We start from the raw sequence: 16,905 nt of genomic DNA, 5'->3' as shown, positions 1-16,905 counted from the left end.
GCAGAAGCTGAGCCTTGTGAGCGGAACAAGCAGGGCTTGTGTAGAGTCACAGACACTCAAAACCCGATTTTTCCCTTGGAGAGATGTCTGAACTCCTGTCGCCGGTTGGGAAGGGGGGACTGTCTGCCTTTGGCAGCAGGAGGTGGAGGGCAGATGGAAAACGTGCGTGCGTATCCAGAGGCACCAAAGCATTTTGCTGTGGCTCTGAGCACTTGTGACACAGATTTGTAGAGATACAAAGCAAGGGGAGGAAAAAGAAATTAGAAAATTGTTCAGAGAGATACATGGGGTCTTTTACCAAATCATCCGTAACTGGCTATTTTTGAAGAACTAGTACCATTTGGGGACTTATTCATTACTGTGCTAATTGTTATTACAGTGATAACTGGATAGCCATTTAACTCTATGCATATTTCATCACAAAACCTTTGTTTGGCAGGCTGGAACAAATGGTCCGTTGAAATCAAATGCAGGTCAATCTTGTTTTATTATTTTAACGGTCTTCCTTACAAATTGTGTCTCCACTACTGTAGATTTAATAATTGTAGCAAGAAGGACAATTCTGTGGGATGTTCAAGTCAGGAAAGATGGGTTTTCATCTGAGATTTAAAAGGTGATGGAGTCATTGCAGAAGAAAGGTGCTAAGAAAGATGGTGTGGACCAGAAGATCAGCAATTGAGAAGACCAGAGTACCAAGACTGGCTGAGATGTATGATACAAAGGGCCAATGCTTGGAAAACAGGACATGAAACTGTAGGAAAAGAGGCTTCACCACTACTGCTGCCTGTTGTTATTACTGTAGCCATCTTCTGACTGTTATCAGGAGAAACAGGAGAGTCCTGGATTGGTCTCAAACCATATAAATAAAAAAGAAAATTTACAAATTGATGTCCAAAACCTTCTGACAGAAGTAATGTTTGTGACGTTATTGAAGGACAAGCAAAGGCTCTAAGATTTCATATGTAACTTTTATTTCATTTTATTTTTTAGCAAATTTTATCAAGGAAAGAAAACCCAAACTGCTGATCCCTCCTGAATCTGCTGGCAGTAGCTCATCAGTCACTGTCATCAAGGGAGGTGTCCTGCTACTCGAATGTATTGCTGAAGGACTGTGAGTAATGCAGAATACTGCACAAACTTAATCACCTTTTGAGATAGAATCAAGCGAAGAAAAAGCTGTATTAAGAATAATACGACTATAGAGGAATATACCTACCTGCCTATATAGTTTTCAACATCAGAATTCAGCTTCTGTGGTTTGGCTCACAACCTGTCATGTTTCTTTTCCAGTTTTGCCAGTTCAGTGTCCGTTCGATGCTCAAAAATTAATCAGCGTTTTTCCAGGTGTCAAATCTCAGGATTTTAAAAGCAAAGTTCTGGAGTGATGTAATACAAGACATCCAATAAGGAAATGCCCTGTTTTGTGAAGCCAGTGGTCCATCTAGCCCAGTTGCAGTGGAAGATGCTGGCTTGGGAGTCCATGTGAACCTGGCTGCTTTCTGTGGTCTGGTCACCAGCATCCAGAACTTCCAAACAAAGGATGTTCCTTCCATGGTGTTCTCAGAGATGACTGTAAGCCAAGGAACGAAGTCCACAACTACGTAAAAATATAGTGAACCAGAGTCAGCCGTATTGGTTTGATCCTGCTAAAACTAACAGTAATGACCTAACTTCAAACTTAGGTCCAGTCCTATGTTTTCTGCTTGGGCCCATTCCTACGCACGCCTCGGGGCTTTGTGCTGCACGGGTGTCTCAAGCTTGTTATTGCCATCAGCATTTACACTAGAGCACTACTCCAGCTCTGGTTGTGGATCTGGCTGTACCCAGCATGGCAGAGTATCTCGATGAGGAGATGTTAGCTGTAAAAATATAGGGCAGGGTTAAAGTAGATAGTATGTGATGGGAAATCAGGACGACTTTGTTCCTTATTGTAAATAACACAGGACAAAATAAAGGTACATAAGGAAAGGGAATGGCTAAATAAACATGAAGTGCTGTCCTCACAGTGAAGCTGTGAAAACCTCTCTCAAACCTGGTTCCAGCTGCAGTAACTCAGACAGACATAAGCTCTGCTTTACCCTCAGTCCAGTTTTCCAATTTTTACTGCGCGCTCGTAGAGGCGATGTTCTGCCCAGAAGAGTGGCCACCAGAGGAATAGGCAAAGCGAAAATCTCTCCAACCACTGAACCCACAATAAAAGCACAGTTGCTTCTGGTTTATTTGTGATAGAGCTTTTTGTTGAGTGGAGACTTAAATCATCGTCTTGCCATGCTGCATGGTAGAGCTGCAGGTCTGGACAGCAGATAGATAATTCGTGTTAAAGGCTGTGCAATTACATCCCCTCTATAAAATTCCAAAATCAGGATGTTTTATCTGCCTGAACAAACATGCTTAGGGTATTTTGTTTTTCCATGTGGACTTGAAAGGGCATTGCTCATTTGAGCTGGCAAGATTCTGCCTCTGCAGTTGGTTGCCGTTTCTGAGAGAAGGTGAGTTACTTGTCTCTGCTGGAGTCACTCCAAGTAGCTGCAGTGAGTTTCAGTTCCCTGTTGCAACACTTCCTTGTCTAATTCACTACCCATCAAGCTAATTCACAGGCCCACGAACCTCCACAAGTCCACAGCTATGAGTTTATAGTGTTTTCAAGGTACCTGATAGGCAAATCACCTTGGAAATAGACAAATATGAATTTTCATGTCTGAGAATTAATATCATGCACAAGAAGAGAAAGCTAAAAAAGGACACGTTATTTGGAAAAAAGTGTTTGCTGTGGTTTTTTTTATTTTTAAATTATTTCACTCAAAATTTTCCAAGAAACTTTTGTTGAAATTATTTTTCAAACAAACAAGATGGGTTTTTTTGAGGCAGTCACTTTTGAAAGAAGACAAAGTACTTCTTTGTCTGATCACCAAACAAATATATTTTGTTGAAACCCTTCACAAATACAACATTTAGACCAAAATAAAATGGTCTTTTTCTTTGCTAAAATTCCCATTTTCAGCAGAAAAATGATCAGCTTTGCCGATATCTCTGCCAATCCATCCCACCAAATGTCCACAAACCATGGAAGCGGATAGACTGAGCCAGATTTCGAGTAACTAGGATCGGGGGCAGCCAACTGCAAAATAAGGAATTAAGTACATTTCCAATCTGTCATTTTTGAAGACTTATATTCTGAGCAATGACAGTGTCAGGAGGGCATTGCCTCAATACAACACCAAGTCAACGCAGTGCCTGACTTTGGTACGAGAGCAGGACAAAGACCCTTGCAGGAAATAATAGGATATTTGCACGGTGGTGCTCACTGCTCATGGAAAGCCATAATTTCTTGGTACCTGGGGCTTTGAGTAGCTTGCACCCGGGCGTTTTGCCACAGTAACAGATGGGCACGAGAGTAAGCAGATATGACACTGTGTATGTGCATCGTGTACAGTGCCGGGGTCGCGAAGGCCAGCTGGGAATGTGCAGACAACAGTCTGTCCCGAATTTCTGTGTCACTGCCATTCGCTTTCTAAAAACGTAAAGAGCGTTTTCAGCCATCCCCAGTGGTTGGCCACCTTTCTAACGAGGCAGGGCACCGAGTGAAGTCACTCTCATGAAGTCTTTACCGCCTTCTCTGTCCTCAAATGCCCTTTTGGAGCAGGACGAAATGAGGTCCCTTCCCTCTCCCGCAGTCCATGCTGATACGCTGACAAGGAATGCAGCCTCGTGCCATGGGCTGGTGTTGACTGGAAAGGGTTTGTTCATAGGGGTCCTTCCAGTCAAGAGGCAGTATAGACTAGTTTTAGTCTATAGTATAACCCTTAGTGTAGCCCCAGTGTTTTAAAAGGGCTCAAAAGACTGAAAACATCACCTTGCCAACCCTGTGCGCGAAGTCCAGCAGCTCTGAGCCTCATATTCCACTCAAAATCATCTTTTTTTTATTCTTTTTTCTTTGCTATTAGCCCAACTCCTCATCTAAGCTGGGTCAAGGTCACTGGGAACTTGCCCAAGGATGAACCGGAAACAGAAAACTTTGGGAAGATATTGAAGATAGACCAAGTGACTGCAGCTGATGAAGGAACGTACCAGTGCACGGCGAGCAACCCCATGGGCAGAGCGAAGCATGAGTTCCACGTTCACGTGGAAGGTGCTGAGTACATTTTACTAAGCTTTTTGATTTTGAGCGGAGGGGTGGTCAAAGAGGAGTGAATAAGGACCTTTGTTAACATCACTTGGTGTAATGCATAAATTCCACCAACTCTATCAATTTATGCTGGTCAAGGACCTGCCTTATAGTTTTGGGAAGCTTGCAGAAAGTAGCACCTTTTTTTTAAATAGAAATAATTTTTTTTCCTGAACCATGAAGGCTTTACAGAGTGGTGAACAGAAGTACAATTACGTGAGCAGATCCATCACTTAAAGATGTTAGTCAAGCGGAGACATTGATGAAATGTCTTGTATTAATCTGGAAGTCGGACTAGAAGATCTGATTATTCTACTTGCTCTTAAAGACTCTGAAAATGGCTATACTGGGCCAGACCAGAGGTACATTTAGCTCAATTTCCTTTCTTTGACTTCTGCCAAAAATGAATGCCTGGGAAGGATTGTCAAAACACAGGGAGCAAATGTGGTATCACCTCTCTCTTCCCCTCCTTCACGTGCTCCCTTGCTATCATTTTTATATAGGGTCAATCTGAGCCAAGAGTGGTTTCTATAGCCTCTGAAAAGTATCAGAAAAAGTTACGAAGCAAAGTAAAAAAAAAAAAAAAAAACTTTTTACTAATTTTTAACTGTTTAAAAAATTTGAAATATGAGCCTCATCCCACTGAGTATCCGTGGCCCGTTCCCACTTTAGCCTGCGTGTTTGGAAGGATGACCAATACTATATTGGCATTTGCAAACAGTCTCAGGGTTCCACTCATGCATATCACACAGTTGGGTGGTGCATCCCCGTGCGTGACCGTACACAAAGGTCTGGTGGCTGCACAGGGAGCGTGCTGGCTGCTGGTGCTGGGCTAGCAAAACAGAGAACCTGGGTTGTTCCTGCATCCCTTTAGTCGTCATTTATTGATGTTGCTGCTAAAAGAAGGCAGATTAATGAAGCCAGCCAAGATACCTTCATAACAAGCATCTTGCAGAGTGCTCTCCCTCCATCCTATTTTCTCCCTTTTGCTCCCAAAACCCTGAAGGTGTGAGCCCGTCACACGAGGCAGGTGTGGATGCTCTTTTCCAGGAGCAAAGCTGAGCTCGGATGAGACTTAGCAGAGACAAGGGAGCCCTGCAGAAGTCTCACTGCCACTGCAACTCTTTCAGCAAGGCTGCCCATAAATAGTCACAAAATGAGGCTCCTGAAGCACAGCTGAAAAACTTGCTGAAAACATTTTCGCTTTACTGATGAAAAATGCTCCAGCCTCTGCTCTGCAGAGAAAAAAAAATAAAATAAAATAAATCACAGGCAGTATTAAACTGTCGGAGTCTGCCAACTGCTTCATTTTAATCTGTGATTCTTCTTACCCCGTGGTCACAAGGAGTCCTGATGGGAGGAAAGGCACTTTCGGATACCTGCTCTGTATTTACTCCTCCTCTGTGGAAAAGTCTTTTCTCCCATTCTCCCATGAATCATCCCCATTTGCTTGACACAACCTTGTGTCTTACAGTCCTCTTTCCCTTCGCAGGAGCGTGGCAGAGGGGGACACCAGGGCATGGCAGGTTTTCAGCTGCGATGGACGGGAAGTGCTGACTCCTAGAAATCATTCCAGATGGTTTGGAGCATCTCTGCTGTAGCTGAATATTTTAACAATCTGGCTATGATTTTCTCGGCTGTAAAAATTGAATCCTTCAAAGAAATTGCAGGAGCTGCAAAAACTAAAATACCAGAGAAATAACATCAATTAAGCAGTTCAGAATATTGACCCTGTTCTCCCTCAGTCTCTAGAGGGAGGAGAGCTTTCTGGAAAAGTGTTCCTGCTCATTAACAAACAAGTCCTTTAAAAATAAAAAAATGAAAGGAAATATTCCCAATCTAGCCATTGCAATGTAAAAAATGCTTTTGCAGTTGCTATTGAATTCATTTTCCATGTATGTAACTAATGGTGGCTACTGTCACTAGCAGGAATTCCTCCTATTAGGAGTCACCTCACATGCAGGGTATCAAGGTAAAATTGAGCCCAAACACCATCTTCTTTCAGAATTTCTAACCAGAAAATGTCACTGCCATTAATCAGAGACGGGCACGCTCATCATTCTTGCAGTGACTCCAGTGTGCACGCTCAAGGGCAGATCTTGAGTTGGTGGAAGTGAGCATTAATTTCTGTAGGTTTCAGGGAGGTCGTGCTGACGTAGGGCATCCTCGGACCTGATGGGCTGTCCTCAAAGGATGCATGCAGGGAGAAGAGAATTAAACATGGAAGAGGAATTATCTCAGTTATTAACCACCAACTGTTCTCAGTCTAGTGCTGGTGTGTAAATCAGGATTTTGCTATCATTGCTGCACTAGGTCACATTTTCTGTTCTTCTTTCTGGTATTTGAGGATCTCAAACCAATACCCCAGCCTTCTAAATAACAGCCTTAATTAACGGTATTTGCATGCAGCCCACTTACTAATCCTACAGGAGTCTGAGGGCAAAGATTCAGGCAATTATTAGCAAGCATATGAAAATATTCAGTTCACAAATTGCTTGACTGTTTGAGCACTTTAATCTCTTTTTGCAAGGAAAGATGTAGCCTGGAACATTGGAGCAGACACAAAAACCCCATTGTTGTTATTAGAATGAGAGAGATTTATTAAAAAAGGAAAAAAAATTTGTAGCAAGCCCACAAAATGTCTTGACTTCAAATGTTTGTTTATTTGGTTATTGTATAAAATCCTCCAAGCTCAATATAAAAATTACATATAAAACCTCATTGTTGCTATCAGAGCGCCTGATCCTACTCGTACCTTGATCTTGACTGAGACTCCCAGACTGTGTTTAATAGAAATAATTATTACAATATAGTGATTAATTATAGTAATGATATAATAGCTAAGGGCCTTGGCAGTTATGTCTCATAATACTTTCATTACTCAGCTAGAGAAGAGAAAAGTAAAATAGATGAAACTAGTGTGAGGCAGAACCATGGCTGGTTGTTTTGATCAGGCTCGAACTGTGGTTCTGGGTTTCACTGGAAAACTGCTTCAGTTGGGATGCTGACCCCAAGGTGGTGGCTGCATCTGAAGCTGCAGACAATACCCTCAAAATGGGATGGATTGCCAGCCCTTGGGAAGACGTGAGGAGAACTTGAAACAATCTTGATAAATTGGGAAAATTGTCTGGAATAAAACGGATGGGCTTCAGTAAGAACAAGTGGAAAGCAGTTCTCATCAGGCAGCACTAATTGACTTCATGAGCACAGGATGGAGAATTTTTGGTTAGACTAGTGTGGAGGATGCACTGGATCACAAGCTGAACATGACTTGGATATATGGCAGTGAGGCAGTGGAACAGGTTGCCCAGAGAAGCTGTGGCTGCCCCATCCCTGGAAGTGTTCAAGGCCAGGTTGGACGAGGCTTTGGGCAACCTGGTGTAGTGGAGGGTGTCCCTGCCCATGGCAGGGGGGTTGGAACTAGATGATCTTTAAGGTCCCTTCCAACCCTAACCATTCTATGATTCTATATTAGTCTTGCAGAAAAAGTAAAACTCATCCTGGAAAGTATAAAGAAAAGTGTTAATTTAAGAAAGACTACTGAGAATTGATAAGGCCTCACGTAACAGAACCAGTTTTACATTGTGCACTTCGTCAAGGCGGGGGTTAACTCAGGACAATTCAGGAGGAAGCAGCAACGGTAGTCACAGGGCTCAAAAGCATGACATTTGAGAAAAAAATTGATAGATATGTTCAATTTAGGAAAGAATGAATCTGAGGAATGCATAGCAGCCTTCTGATGCCCCAAAGTTTCTTCACAATAGACAGTAACAAAGGGTTCCCTTAGTTCCCTGGGATAATGCAAGATTGCAGCAAGGCAGAAGTTGGTTAGACATCAAAAGTTTTTTCGAGTTCTAGATGCACAGGAGGCTGTGAAGGTTTGGATCCATCGGGGATGTTTCAGGTGTAGATTATCCTGCTTTGTTGCAGAAGGATGGACTAGGTGCCCATTTTAGATCCCTTGTTTTGGGACCTGTCATTGTATTTCCGTAAAGACATAACTCTCTCAATCAGGAGATTGAGATAACTCTCTCTTACCAAGAAGAACATACTATGCAGTGAAATACCTGCTGTACCATTAACTATTTATTTGACTGTCAACCATTTTTTTGTAGCTGCTAAAAAACGTGTATATTTTGTTATTCTTATGTTTTGTATACTTATAAGTAGTATAGCATATCTGCCACACAGCATAGAGGTTCTTCAGCCTTTCTGTGAAATTACATTTCGTGCTTGACAAAAATCTCATTTCCTCTGGCTTCGCAGCTGCATCACTTTCTTGGGGCAACTGCAGCAATTCCCACGCTGAGGAAGGAAAGCAGCGGTGTAGTATATCTGCACCTCACTTCCAGAGTGTGTGCACAGGTGAAAATAGGAAGAGATCTGTTGGGTGGTTTGCATTCAGCCTCTGCTTGGTGTCTCACCTCCTCCAGAACAAGGAAATATCCTGAGTGCTGTGTTTGTGGCAGACCTAGAGGGGAAAAAAACACCTCCAAACCCAATTAATATCAGGATTGTTACAAACCTTTTCACTTCCATGCCTTTGACTTGTCTTTTCCCAAATAAATCATAAGGTAGATGAGAGAGAGAGAAGTGAAAAGATTTGCAAAACCACAATGTTCTGCTGCTTGCAGGGTTTTTTCCTGGAGCCAAATCCAAGGAAGCATCACAAGTACGGTCGCGTCACACGCTGCGCTACGGGAGGGCGACCAGCAGTGTGGTGAGGAAGGCGGTAGAAGAAATCTGTACTGTGTGAAGGAAACTCAAAGATGTTATAATTTTAGATAAGCTTTGCTGTCTTGAATTTTATTTCAGTCTTTGGCTGTTACTTAAAAATGTCTCTTCACAGATGCTCTACTGCGAAAATGGTGGACTTTGTGTAGAAGTTCTTGTGTGTCACACTTCAGGGGTGGTTTTTTAATATATCTGTGTGAACACGAGCAACGACGCTTTGTTTTAGCATATCACACTGATAACATCTGGAGATGTATTACCAGGCAACAGCTCTGTTAATCTTCAAAGCGTTTTATAAGCATTAACTAATGAATCCTCGCGTTTCCCATACATTAGCTCATCTTTTTCTAACTGAGAAAGAGGCCCAGCGATCTGCCCAGCACGTGCAGAAGTAGTGTCAGGTCTGGAATTAAAATTTGGAAGTTTGTTGCTTCTCAGGGAGAAATACTGATGAATTTAAGGATGTGTTGTGGATTGAGGCTGCCCACTGAAGTGTAGGCAGGCTCAGGGACCTGCATGCAGTCTGTAGAGAACAAAGCATTCATCAGATTCATGCTTTTTTTACCCTCCCTTATTCCCTTTCCTCCTTTATAGTTGTGTTTTTCCAACAAGGTTCGGATACCTGATGCTCAGGGGCTGCTCTGCAGAGGAGAAGGTTTCCCCAGAGCTACCCCAGTTTGACTGGCAGTGCTGGGAAAGAGAACACGGGGAGTGCAGCAGCACACTGCCGCTCCTCTACCACCACCCTGTGGGCAACCTTGCTGGACCGCTCCTCAGGATGGTGGTTCTCCCATCCCCAGCGCTGAGAGAATGTTCTGTCATTCCTAAATATGTTTCGACTCAGCCTCTCGGCTGAATACACGGTGGAAAACCAGAATATCACGATGCATTTCCTCGACACAGGTAGATGAGCAGGCGGAGGTGCTGCACGCTGTCCTGGAGCTCTGCAGCATCACTGTGCTCGGCCCGCCGGCCACTTCTGGGCAAGTCAGTGGAAGCTGCTTGCTTGTGCCCAGTGAGGGGAATTTAAGCTGGATGGATATTTGCATCTTGTTTGAGATGCTGAAATAGTCTCACTTCATTTCACAGACCAGAGTCTCGTGTCTGAGGGTCCTTGTGTGAAAATGCCGACCCGTTCAGGGTTACCTCCTTCCCCAACCTCTCACCTCCCATTTGCATTTGTTTTCCACTTGGATGAACATTGCCCCTTCCCTACGCTCTCTCACTGGCAGTCACGTTTCGCCAAGTGGGAAGGACAGACGGACGTCGACGTGTGCTGATGCTAATTCTGCCTTTTGTAACATCAGTTTGCGAGAAGCACGGTACAGCTGCACAACGTTGGCAGCTTTTGCCATCTCCTGGAGGACCACGGCAATAGCAGAGGTAGCTTTGTCTCGCTGTGCACCTGACACCCGCTATGTCCCCTCTTTACAGAGCCTCCTCGGTGGATAAAGGAGCCCGAAGGGGGTGTTTACAGCGTAGGGACAAATCTTTTGCTGCTGTGCGAAGCTATCGGCAACCCGGAGCCAACCACTCAGTGGAAACTTAACGGGATGCCCATCGATAGTAAGTGTAAGGTCCAGTGGCCTTTGGGTGGGGGTCAGGTGGGATGTCCCTGTGTTGCACCCGGTTAGAGGGAGCACAAGAATCCCAACGCGCTGAGTGATGTCCGGTTTGACGTCTACTTAGACATGACTGAAGACTGATCTGCTTAATAAAGGTAATTATTAAATGTGGTCTTGGAGGGAGTAGGGTGGAAGGTGCGGGGCTGTGGAGTGGTGGTATCCGTGAGTTGCTGTCGCTGCCTCATCCCGTGATGCTCTGGTCTTTTGGGGGATCTGTGGTAGCTTATGGTCATTGAGGGCTCCTGGTCTTTCTTTGTGCTTCCAAATAAGCACAAATGACGGCGTGGCTGGGGAGCACAGGCCCTGCTCCCTGCTGTAGCAGCGTTATTAAAAGTCCGTGTGGGGATTTGACTGGGAATTGGTGGTCTGGAGCACTTTTTTCAGGCCACAGGGCTGCCGACAAACGCAGTGCTTTGCAACTTGCTCTCCAGCTGCTGAGGAAGGTCCTGGTTTGGCCCTGAAGATGTGCTTTGCCTTTGATTTTCAAGCAGTGAGGAGAGACTGTGAACTCCACAGTCGTGGTGTTTCCTCCATCTCCTGACACAGTCTGGGTCTTTCCAGGAAGGACGTTCAGAGGGAGAGTCTCTGCCGGAGAGATCAGCCTTACCAACCTCCAGCTTCAGGACAGTGGTGTGTTCCAGTGCGAGGCCAGCAACAAGCACGGCACCATCCTTGCTAGTGCCAACGTGAACGTCCTCAGTGAGTACCTCCCGGCCTTTGCTGTCCATGAGAAAAGATCTAACTGAGGTGTCCCATTCTGCTGATTGAATGCCTCAGAGCAGCTTGGGGATCATAACCATGTCATGTTCTCTTGCATTGGCCCCAGGTTTTAAGCAATACATTGTCCAAACTAATGCAACAAGCCTTATCATGGGCAATAATATATGCTTAGCTTAAGTGCTCATGAGCTTTGATATAGTCTTTATTTTAAAAACATGGTTGTGGTTGGGCTCAAACCCTTTTGAATTCAAATGTACTGAAACCACTGGAGGCTGAATTGTGACCACAACTCTGGTTTTGAATTATTAAGTGTATTGTTAATCTTTAATTTCGGTTGCGATGCTCAGCCTGTTCTTTGAAGAAAGAGAGTGATGGGGATTTATTTAGTAGAAGAGGTCTCTAGAGGAAGCAGAACTGGGTCTGTTTTCTCTCCTGGAGCACATTGAGGTTTCGTGTTCTGACATGTCCAGGAGTCAACCACCGTTATTTTTGCCAGTGAAGCTTATGAGAGCTCAGTTGCTCAGTGCAACTAGTTCCAAAAGGCAGTGAAATTCCCGTTAAGTGACTCAGCCTTTGACCTTGGCTGGAAAAGGGGATGATGCAGGGACAGTATTTATATTCCCGGTTCTGAAACACAGTGCTGCTCGTTTTGCATTCTCTTTTACAGATATTGCTCCCTTAATACTGACCTCAGATGGTGAAAACTATGCCACAGTCGTGGGTTACAGTGCCTTCCTGCACTGTGAAATTTTTGCTTCGCCTGCAGCAGATATTAGATGGTAAGCCACTGAGAACTGCTGTTTTCATGTGCAACAAGTTCATCCAGGCTCCCCAAACATTGAAAAATATGCGAGTTATTGTTTTTATGGAGTTAAATTTTTAACAAAACTGTATATAAGTATTCTGTGTTTAAATGCATTTTAAAGAACCCTGAGGCACCGATTTATAAAAAAAGGGTTAATGGAAATCCTCAATACCTGTGTGAGACAGGTGCTGGGATGATTGTTAAACCAAGCTGTGCCATATATAGCCAAACCCTGCTACAGCTTCATCAGCCTTAGTTTAATGTTGGCAACTTTTTAAGTTTGGACACATTATTGAGGTGGAAACACGACGACTTACAGAGCATATTTACCTGGAAATGGTTCCATACGGTTGGAAATCACAGGATTGTCATAGCACTTGACAGGTGCAATAAAATTGCACATGACAGCTGTAGATTAAAGACTCAGCCAGACTCGGTTAAAGACCTTGCTAGACACTGTCAGTGTGGTTTTGGTTTGCAGGAAGCTTATGTCCCTTCACGATTTGCCTGCACGTGGGTGAGGTGACTTGCTTATCTTGACTTGGTCGCTCAGTGGCAGATCTGAGAACAGCTTCCAAAATTCCTGTGTCCCCTGCAATGTCTGCTAACCGTGCAATAACAGTTCCTGCAGCCCTAGAAATAACCCATAACTATTATTATCCTCTTTAGGACTAAGGATGACAGCATAGAGCCACTCTCAACACTACGCTATGAGTTAAATAAGAATGGCACCCTAGAGATCAAAGAAACTAAGAAAGAAGACTCCGGATCGTACGCTTGCTGGGCTGCAAACTCTGTTGGAAAAAGAGCAATCACTGCCAATCTGGATATAAGAGGTAATGTCTCACTTTTGAATAGAAACACCTTTGACATCTGCTAAGGTTTTATATTTAAAAAATTTCAGTAAATAAGCAATGAGTAAATATTCAATCCGAGATACAGATTTATTCTGTAAGCTATAAATTCTCTGTATACTAAGACCTAAAATACAGATCTCATATATATGTAGCAGTTAGTATTGTCTCCATTTTTCTCTGTGATTTCTCCGTGCTCATACATGACGTTTACTTTCTCCTTGACGCTTGCAGAAGCTGCATAAGCCACCACAAGCTTGCAGTTTACTTCCTGGAGTTGTGAATTTTATTAGTGTGAAAATATTTTCCCTCCTCCTTGCCATCAGCCCTGTTACACTCAGAGCAGGCTCTTGCATGGCCCTTGGGAGCCCAGAGCCCTTCCTGTGCTCATGGGCTCGGTGGGGTGTGTGCTGAGTCAGACAGGGTCCCTGCATCTCCCACATCTCCTTCCCTACAGCTGCTTCCCACCCGTTGATCAGAAGGTACATCCCAAATCGAGTTGTTACCCTTAGCAGACACCGAGCACGTTGCAGCGGGATGAGTTAGGGGCTGTTGCTGGTTTCATAGAGTCATAGAATGATAAGGGTTAGAAGGGACTTCAAAGATCATCTAGTTCCAACCCCCCCTGCCATGGGCCCGGACTACCTCCACCACACCAGGTTGCCCAAAGCCCCATCCAACCTGGCCTTGAACGCTTCCAGGGATGGGGCAGCCACAACTTCTCTGGGCAACCTGTTCCAGTGCCTCAGCACCCTCGGAGTAAAAAATTTCTTCCTTAGATCTAATCTAAATCTGCCCTCTTTCAGTTTAAATCCATTGGCCCTTGTCCTGTCACTACACACCTTTGTAAAAAGTCCCTCTCCAGCTTCCCTGTAGCCCCTTTAGGTACTGGAAAGCTGCAATAAGATCACCCCAGAGCCTTCTCTTCTCCAGGCTGAACAGCTCCAACTCTCTCAGCCTGTCTTCATAGCAGAGGTGCTCCAGCCCTCGGATCATCTTCGTGGTCCTCCTCTGGACCCGCTCCAACAGATCCATGTCCTTGTGTTGGGGACTCCAGAGCTGAAGGCAGTTTAAGGGCTTTGCATTGGCCTTGTGCCTGATTATCCACTTGGCAAATATTTGTAAATAGAGAAAAAAAAATAAATTATGGCTTTAAAAATAAATTACTGAAATGCTTTTACTTATAAATTTCAGATACATACCTTGTGCTCTTATTCTGTTTTAAGGGATTTATTTGGTTGGTTGGCAGGGTTTTCCCCTGGCAGGACGATGGCAGTGCACAGCTTCTGGATACAAGTTTACTTAGCATTTAGGGCTTGCCAATAAAAAAATCCTTAAATAGTCAATTAGCAAAGTTCTCAAAAGGACTCTCAGATGCAGGTTTGCTGTGAGAAACTTGAGGAAAAAGACCCACTCGTTTGTATTCTTTTTCTACCTGCTCCCTTTGCTTTGTAAATTTTACAGTGATAATAAACATGAAAAGTACAATGAAATTCTCACAGAGCAACAATTCATTGTGAAAAGAAATTCAGCCAAGTGCTTTCTTCTTACTTATTCATCTGTTTCTGCATTCAGATCAGAGTCAATTAAAAGAACAAACTTGATTGCAATAATTTTTTCTCACTTGACTTTAATAAGCTTGTAATTTTTGTTGGATCATTGCCAAAGCCTATTTCAAATGGCAATTGGACATAAAAATCATATTCAAGCTTATTTTATCATCCATTTCATGACAGTCTGCTAACAAGGATTTTCACCTGCAACATTTTTTGTGTTGTTTTTTTTTTTTTTCCTCCTGGAGCTCTTTGGTTTGGAGTAAACTGAAAAAGAAGTTTTTGAGATAGAAAGTTAAATCCTAGGAAATCTCTATTTAAAAAACAACCATCCTTCACTTGAAATGTTTTTATGTATAATAAAAAAGACATGATCATTGCTCCTAAGGTTGATGTTTATATATGAAGTGCTTGGTGAAAATTTGATACAGTAGTCTCTCTCTCCTAATCAAAGTGTTTTCCTGTGATCCATCAGATGCTACAAAACTTGTTGTTACTCCGAAGAACCCCCGAGTGTTGAAATCACATTCGATTTTATTGAAATGTCAGTCTGAGTATGATTCACACTTGAAACACAGTTTTAAATTATCCTGGAGGAAAGATGGAGATGAGCTGCCAGTCAACAGCACGGAAGATGGCAGGTAAGCAGGGAAGAAACGAGTTTTCTTGATCTCAGCCAAATAATACTGTATGGTACTGGAACATGAGTTTCAATAAACATGAGACTTAATAGCTTGAAATGCAAATTTATGTCTGCAAGAACTCTTCATGTGACGCGTGAATAGATCTGCATTTTATGTACATAAAAATGTAAATGCATCTATATGAGTTTTGAGCCATAAGCAAATGATGTTGGTTTTTATTAACTCTCTCACCGTCACAGCAGAATATTGCAAAATGTTGGTTCAGCCCCAAAATACTACTCTAGCCCCAGTGCAGTCAACTGGGGTTTTGTTTCTCCACTTCAGTGGAACTGTTGTTTTCCTGTGTTTTACACCTGTTTGGCCAAAGCAAGTCCTTCTAATGATGAAATGAATGTAAATCAGATTTCTGGGATTCTGCCTTAAATCGTACACCTTAAAAGTGATGAGTTTTTGCTACATATGAGTTCAGGGCTTGGAAGTGCAGCTGAATTTTGCGCTTCTCTTGTATTTCCATTGACCTTAAGGGGATGGAGCTCAGCCTTTATTCCATATGAAGGGTCCCACAGTGGGCAATCAGATGTCTTTATTAATTACCACAGCAGAGGGATGGTTTCCTAAATACTGCAGTGCTGGAGAGGCTGAAGATCCTGCTGAGGCCACGTAGTGTGGGGAGATAGCGCCAAGCAAATGCCATGTCTGCAACAGAGCCCATGTGCCTGGGTTCATGCCAGCTTCCCCTGGTGCCTTGGACATTACACAAGTGGGCTGGGATTGCTCAGTTTTACTCAACCCTTTCCAAAATTCGGACATAAAGATCCATGTATTTGCCTCATTAACGATGTGCCAAAATCCTATGTTCCAGACGCTCGGTTGACGCATGTCAATGTGACTCTTTTCAGACCAAGAGAGACATGCCAGCTTCCAGCCATGGAGGCTAAATTACTACAAAATACAAATAACAGTGTCTGCAGTATGATGTATAATGCAACTACAATTACATTTTAAAATAACTGGCCTAACGTGCAATTATGCTATTCAAAATCTCCCGTTACTGAGTCTTTTTAGGAACAGTTTTTCAGAGAACAGCAGTGTCCGTCTGTCATGTGCTTGTCTTACAGATTTTTCTCTTCCTTATTTGTACTTACTTTCTTTTTTTGCCCCGTAGGATAATTCTGGACAGAGATACACTGTTCATATCAAGTGTGACTCTGGAGGATCAGGGAGTGTACACGTGCGTGGCCAGCACTTCTCTGGACAGCGTCACAGCTGAGTCACAATTAGTTGTTCTTGGTAAGAGGATATTTTCCCGGTGTGCAAACAGCTCCGTGCAGCACATAGTGCCATTGCAGCACTTTGGCTTATTTGCATCTTCTGCCCAGTTTGGTTAAAGAACCTCAAAAACCCAATTTCACAGAGGTGCAATGTACCTCTCACTTGTTAATCTCAGTTGTGTTATCTTTGTGTCTCCTGGAATGGAGATGCTGATGCAAACATTTCATTTATATTTAATCAGCTCTTTGTTATACCTAAGACAAGGCAGCTCTTCTCAGTTCAGGAGTTGCCCACAGTAGGAACTTGCCCAGACTGGAAGGTGCAATAGCGTATTAAGAGCGACTTTGCTTCTGCTTTGGAGTCCTTGGTCAACCCTTCACCCCACTTTACTAGAGATTTGCACACGTATTACCACTCAGCCTATGTTTTGAAGAAGAAGGACATAAGGCCAGTATTGAGATGCCCAAGTCCTCTGAAGATCACTGAAAGTTAAGCACCTAAAAGAATTAATTATCTCTGTGAACCTGAGCATA

At 43.3% G+C, this 16,905-nt stretch overlaps 1 protein-coding gene across 4 annotated transcripts in view; it reads left to right on the top strand.

The window, feature by feature from the left end:
* The window catches only part of CHL1 (cell adhesion molecule L1 like), a 55,235-nt gene that overhangs the window by 16,831 nt on the left and 21,499 nt on the right, over positions 1–16,905 (top strand). For 3 of the 4 annotated variants that reach the window (XM_086619135.1, XM_086619136.1, XM_086619133.1), the window contains 8 exons: positions 991–1,111; positions 3,945–4,129; positions 10,334–10,465; positions 11,086–11,223; positions 11,912–12,023; positions 12,719–12,885; positions 14,932–15,097; positions 16,266–16,390. In XM_086619135.1, coding sequence (XP_086475261.1) covers positions 991–1,111; positions 3,945–4,129; positions 10,334–10,465; positions 11,086–11,223; positions 11,912–12,023; positions 12,719–12,885; positions 14,932–15,097; positions 16,266–16,390 — 1,146 coding nt within the window. Of the gene's footprint in view, positions 1–990; positions 1,112–3,944; positions 4,130–10,333; positions 10,470–11,085; positions 11,224–11,911; positions 12,024–12,718; positions 12,886–14,931; positions 15,098–16,265; positions 16,391–16,905 lie in introns of all 4 variants that reach the window. The other variant, XM_086619134.1, reaches the window with a different exon arrangement.

Source organism: Tauraco erythrolophus, chromosome 12, assembly GCF_009769465.1.
Source record: "Tauraco erythrolophus isolate bTauEry1 chromosome 12, bTauEry1.pri, whole genome shotgun sequence".
Classification (NCBI taxonomy): Eukaryota; Metazoa; Chordata; class Aves; order Musophagiformes; family Musophagidae; genus Tauraco; species Tauraco erythrolophus.
This window is presented reverse-complemented; position numbering and strand designations above follow the sequence as displayed.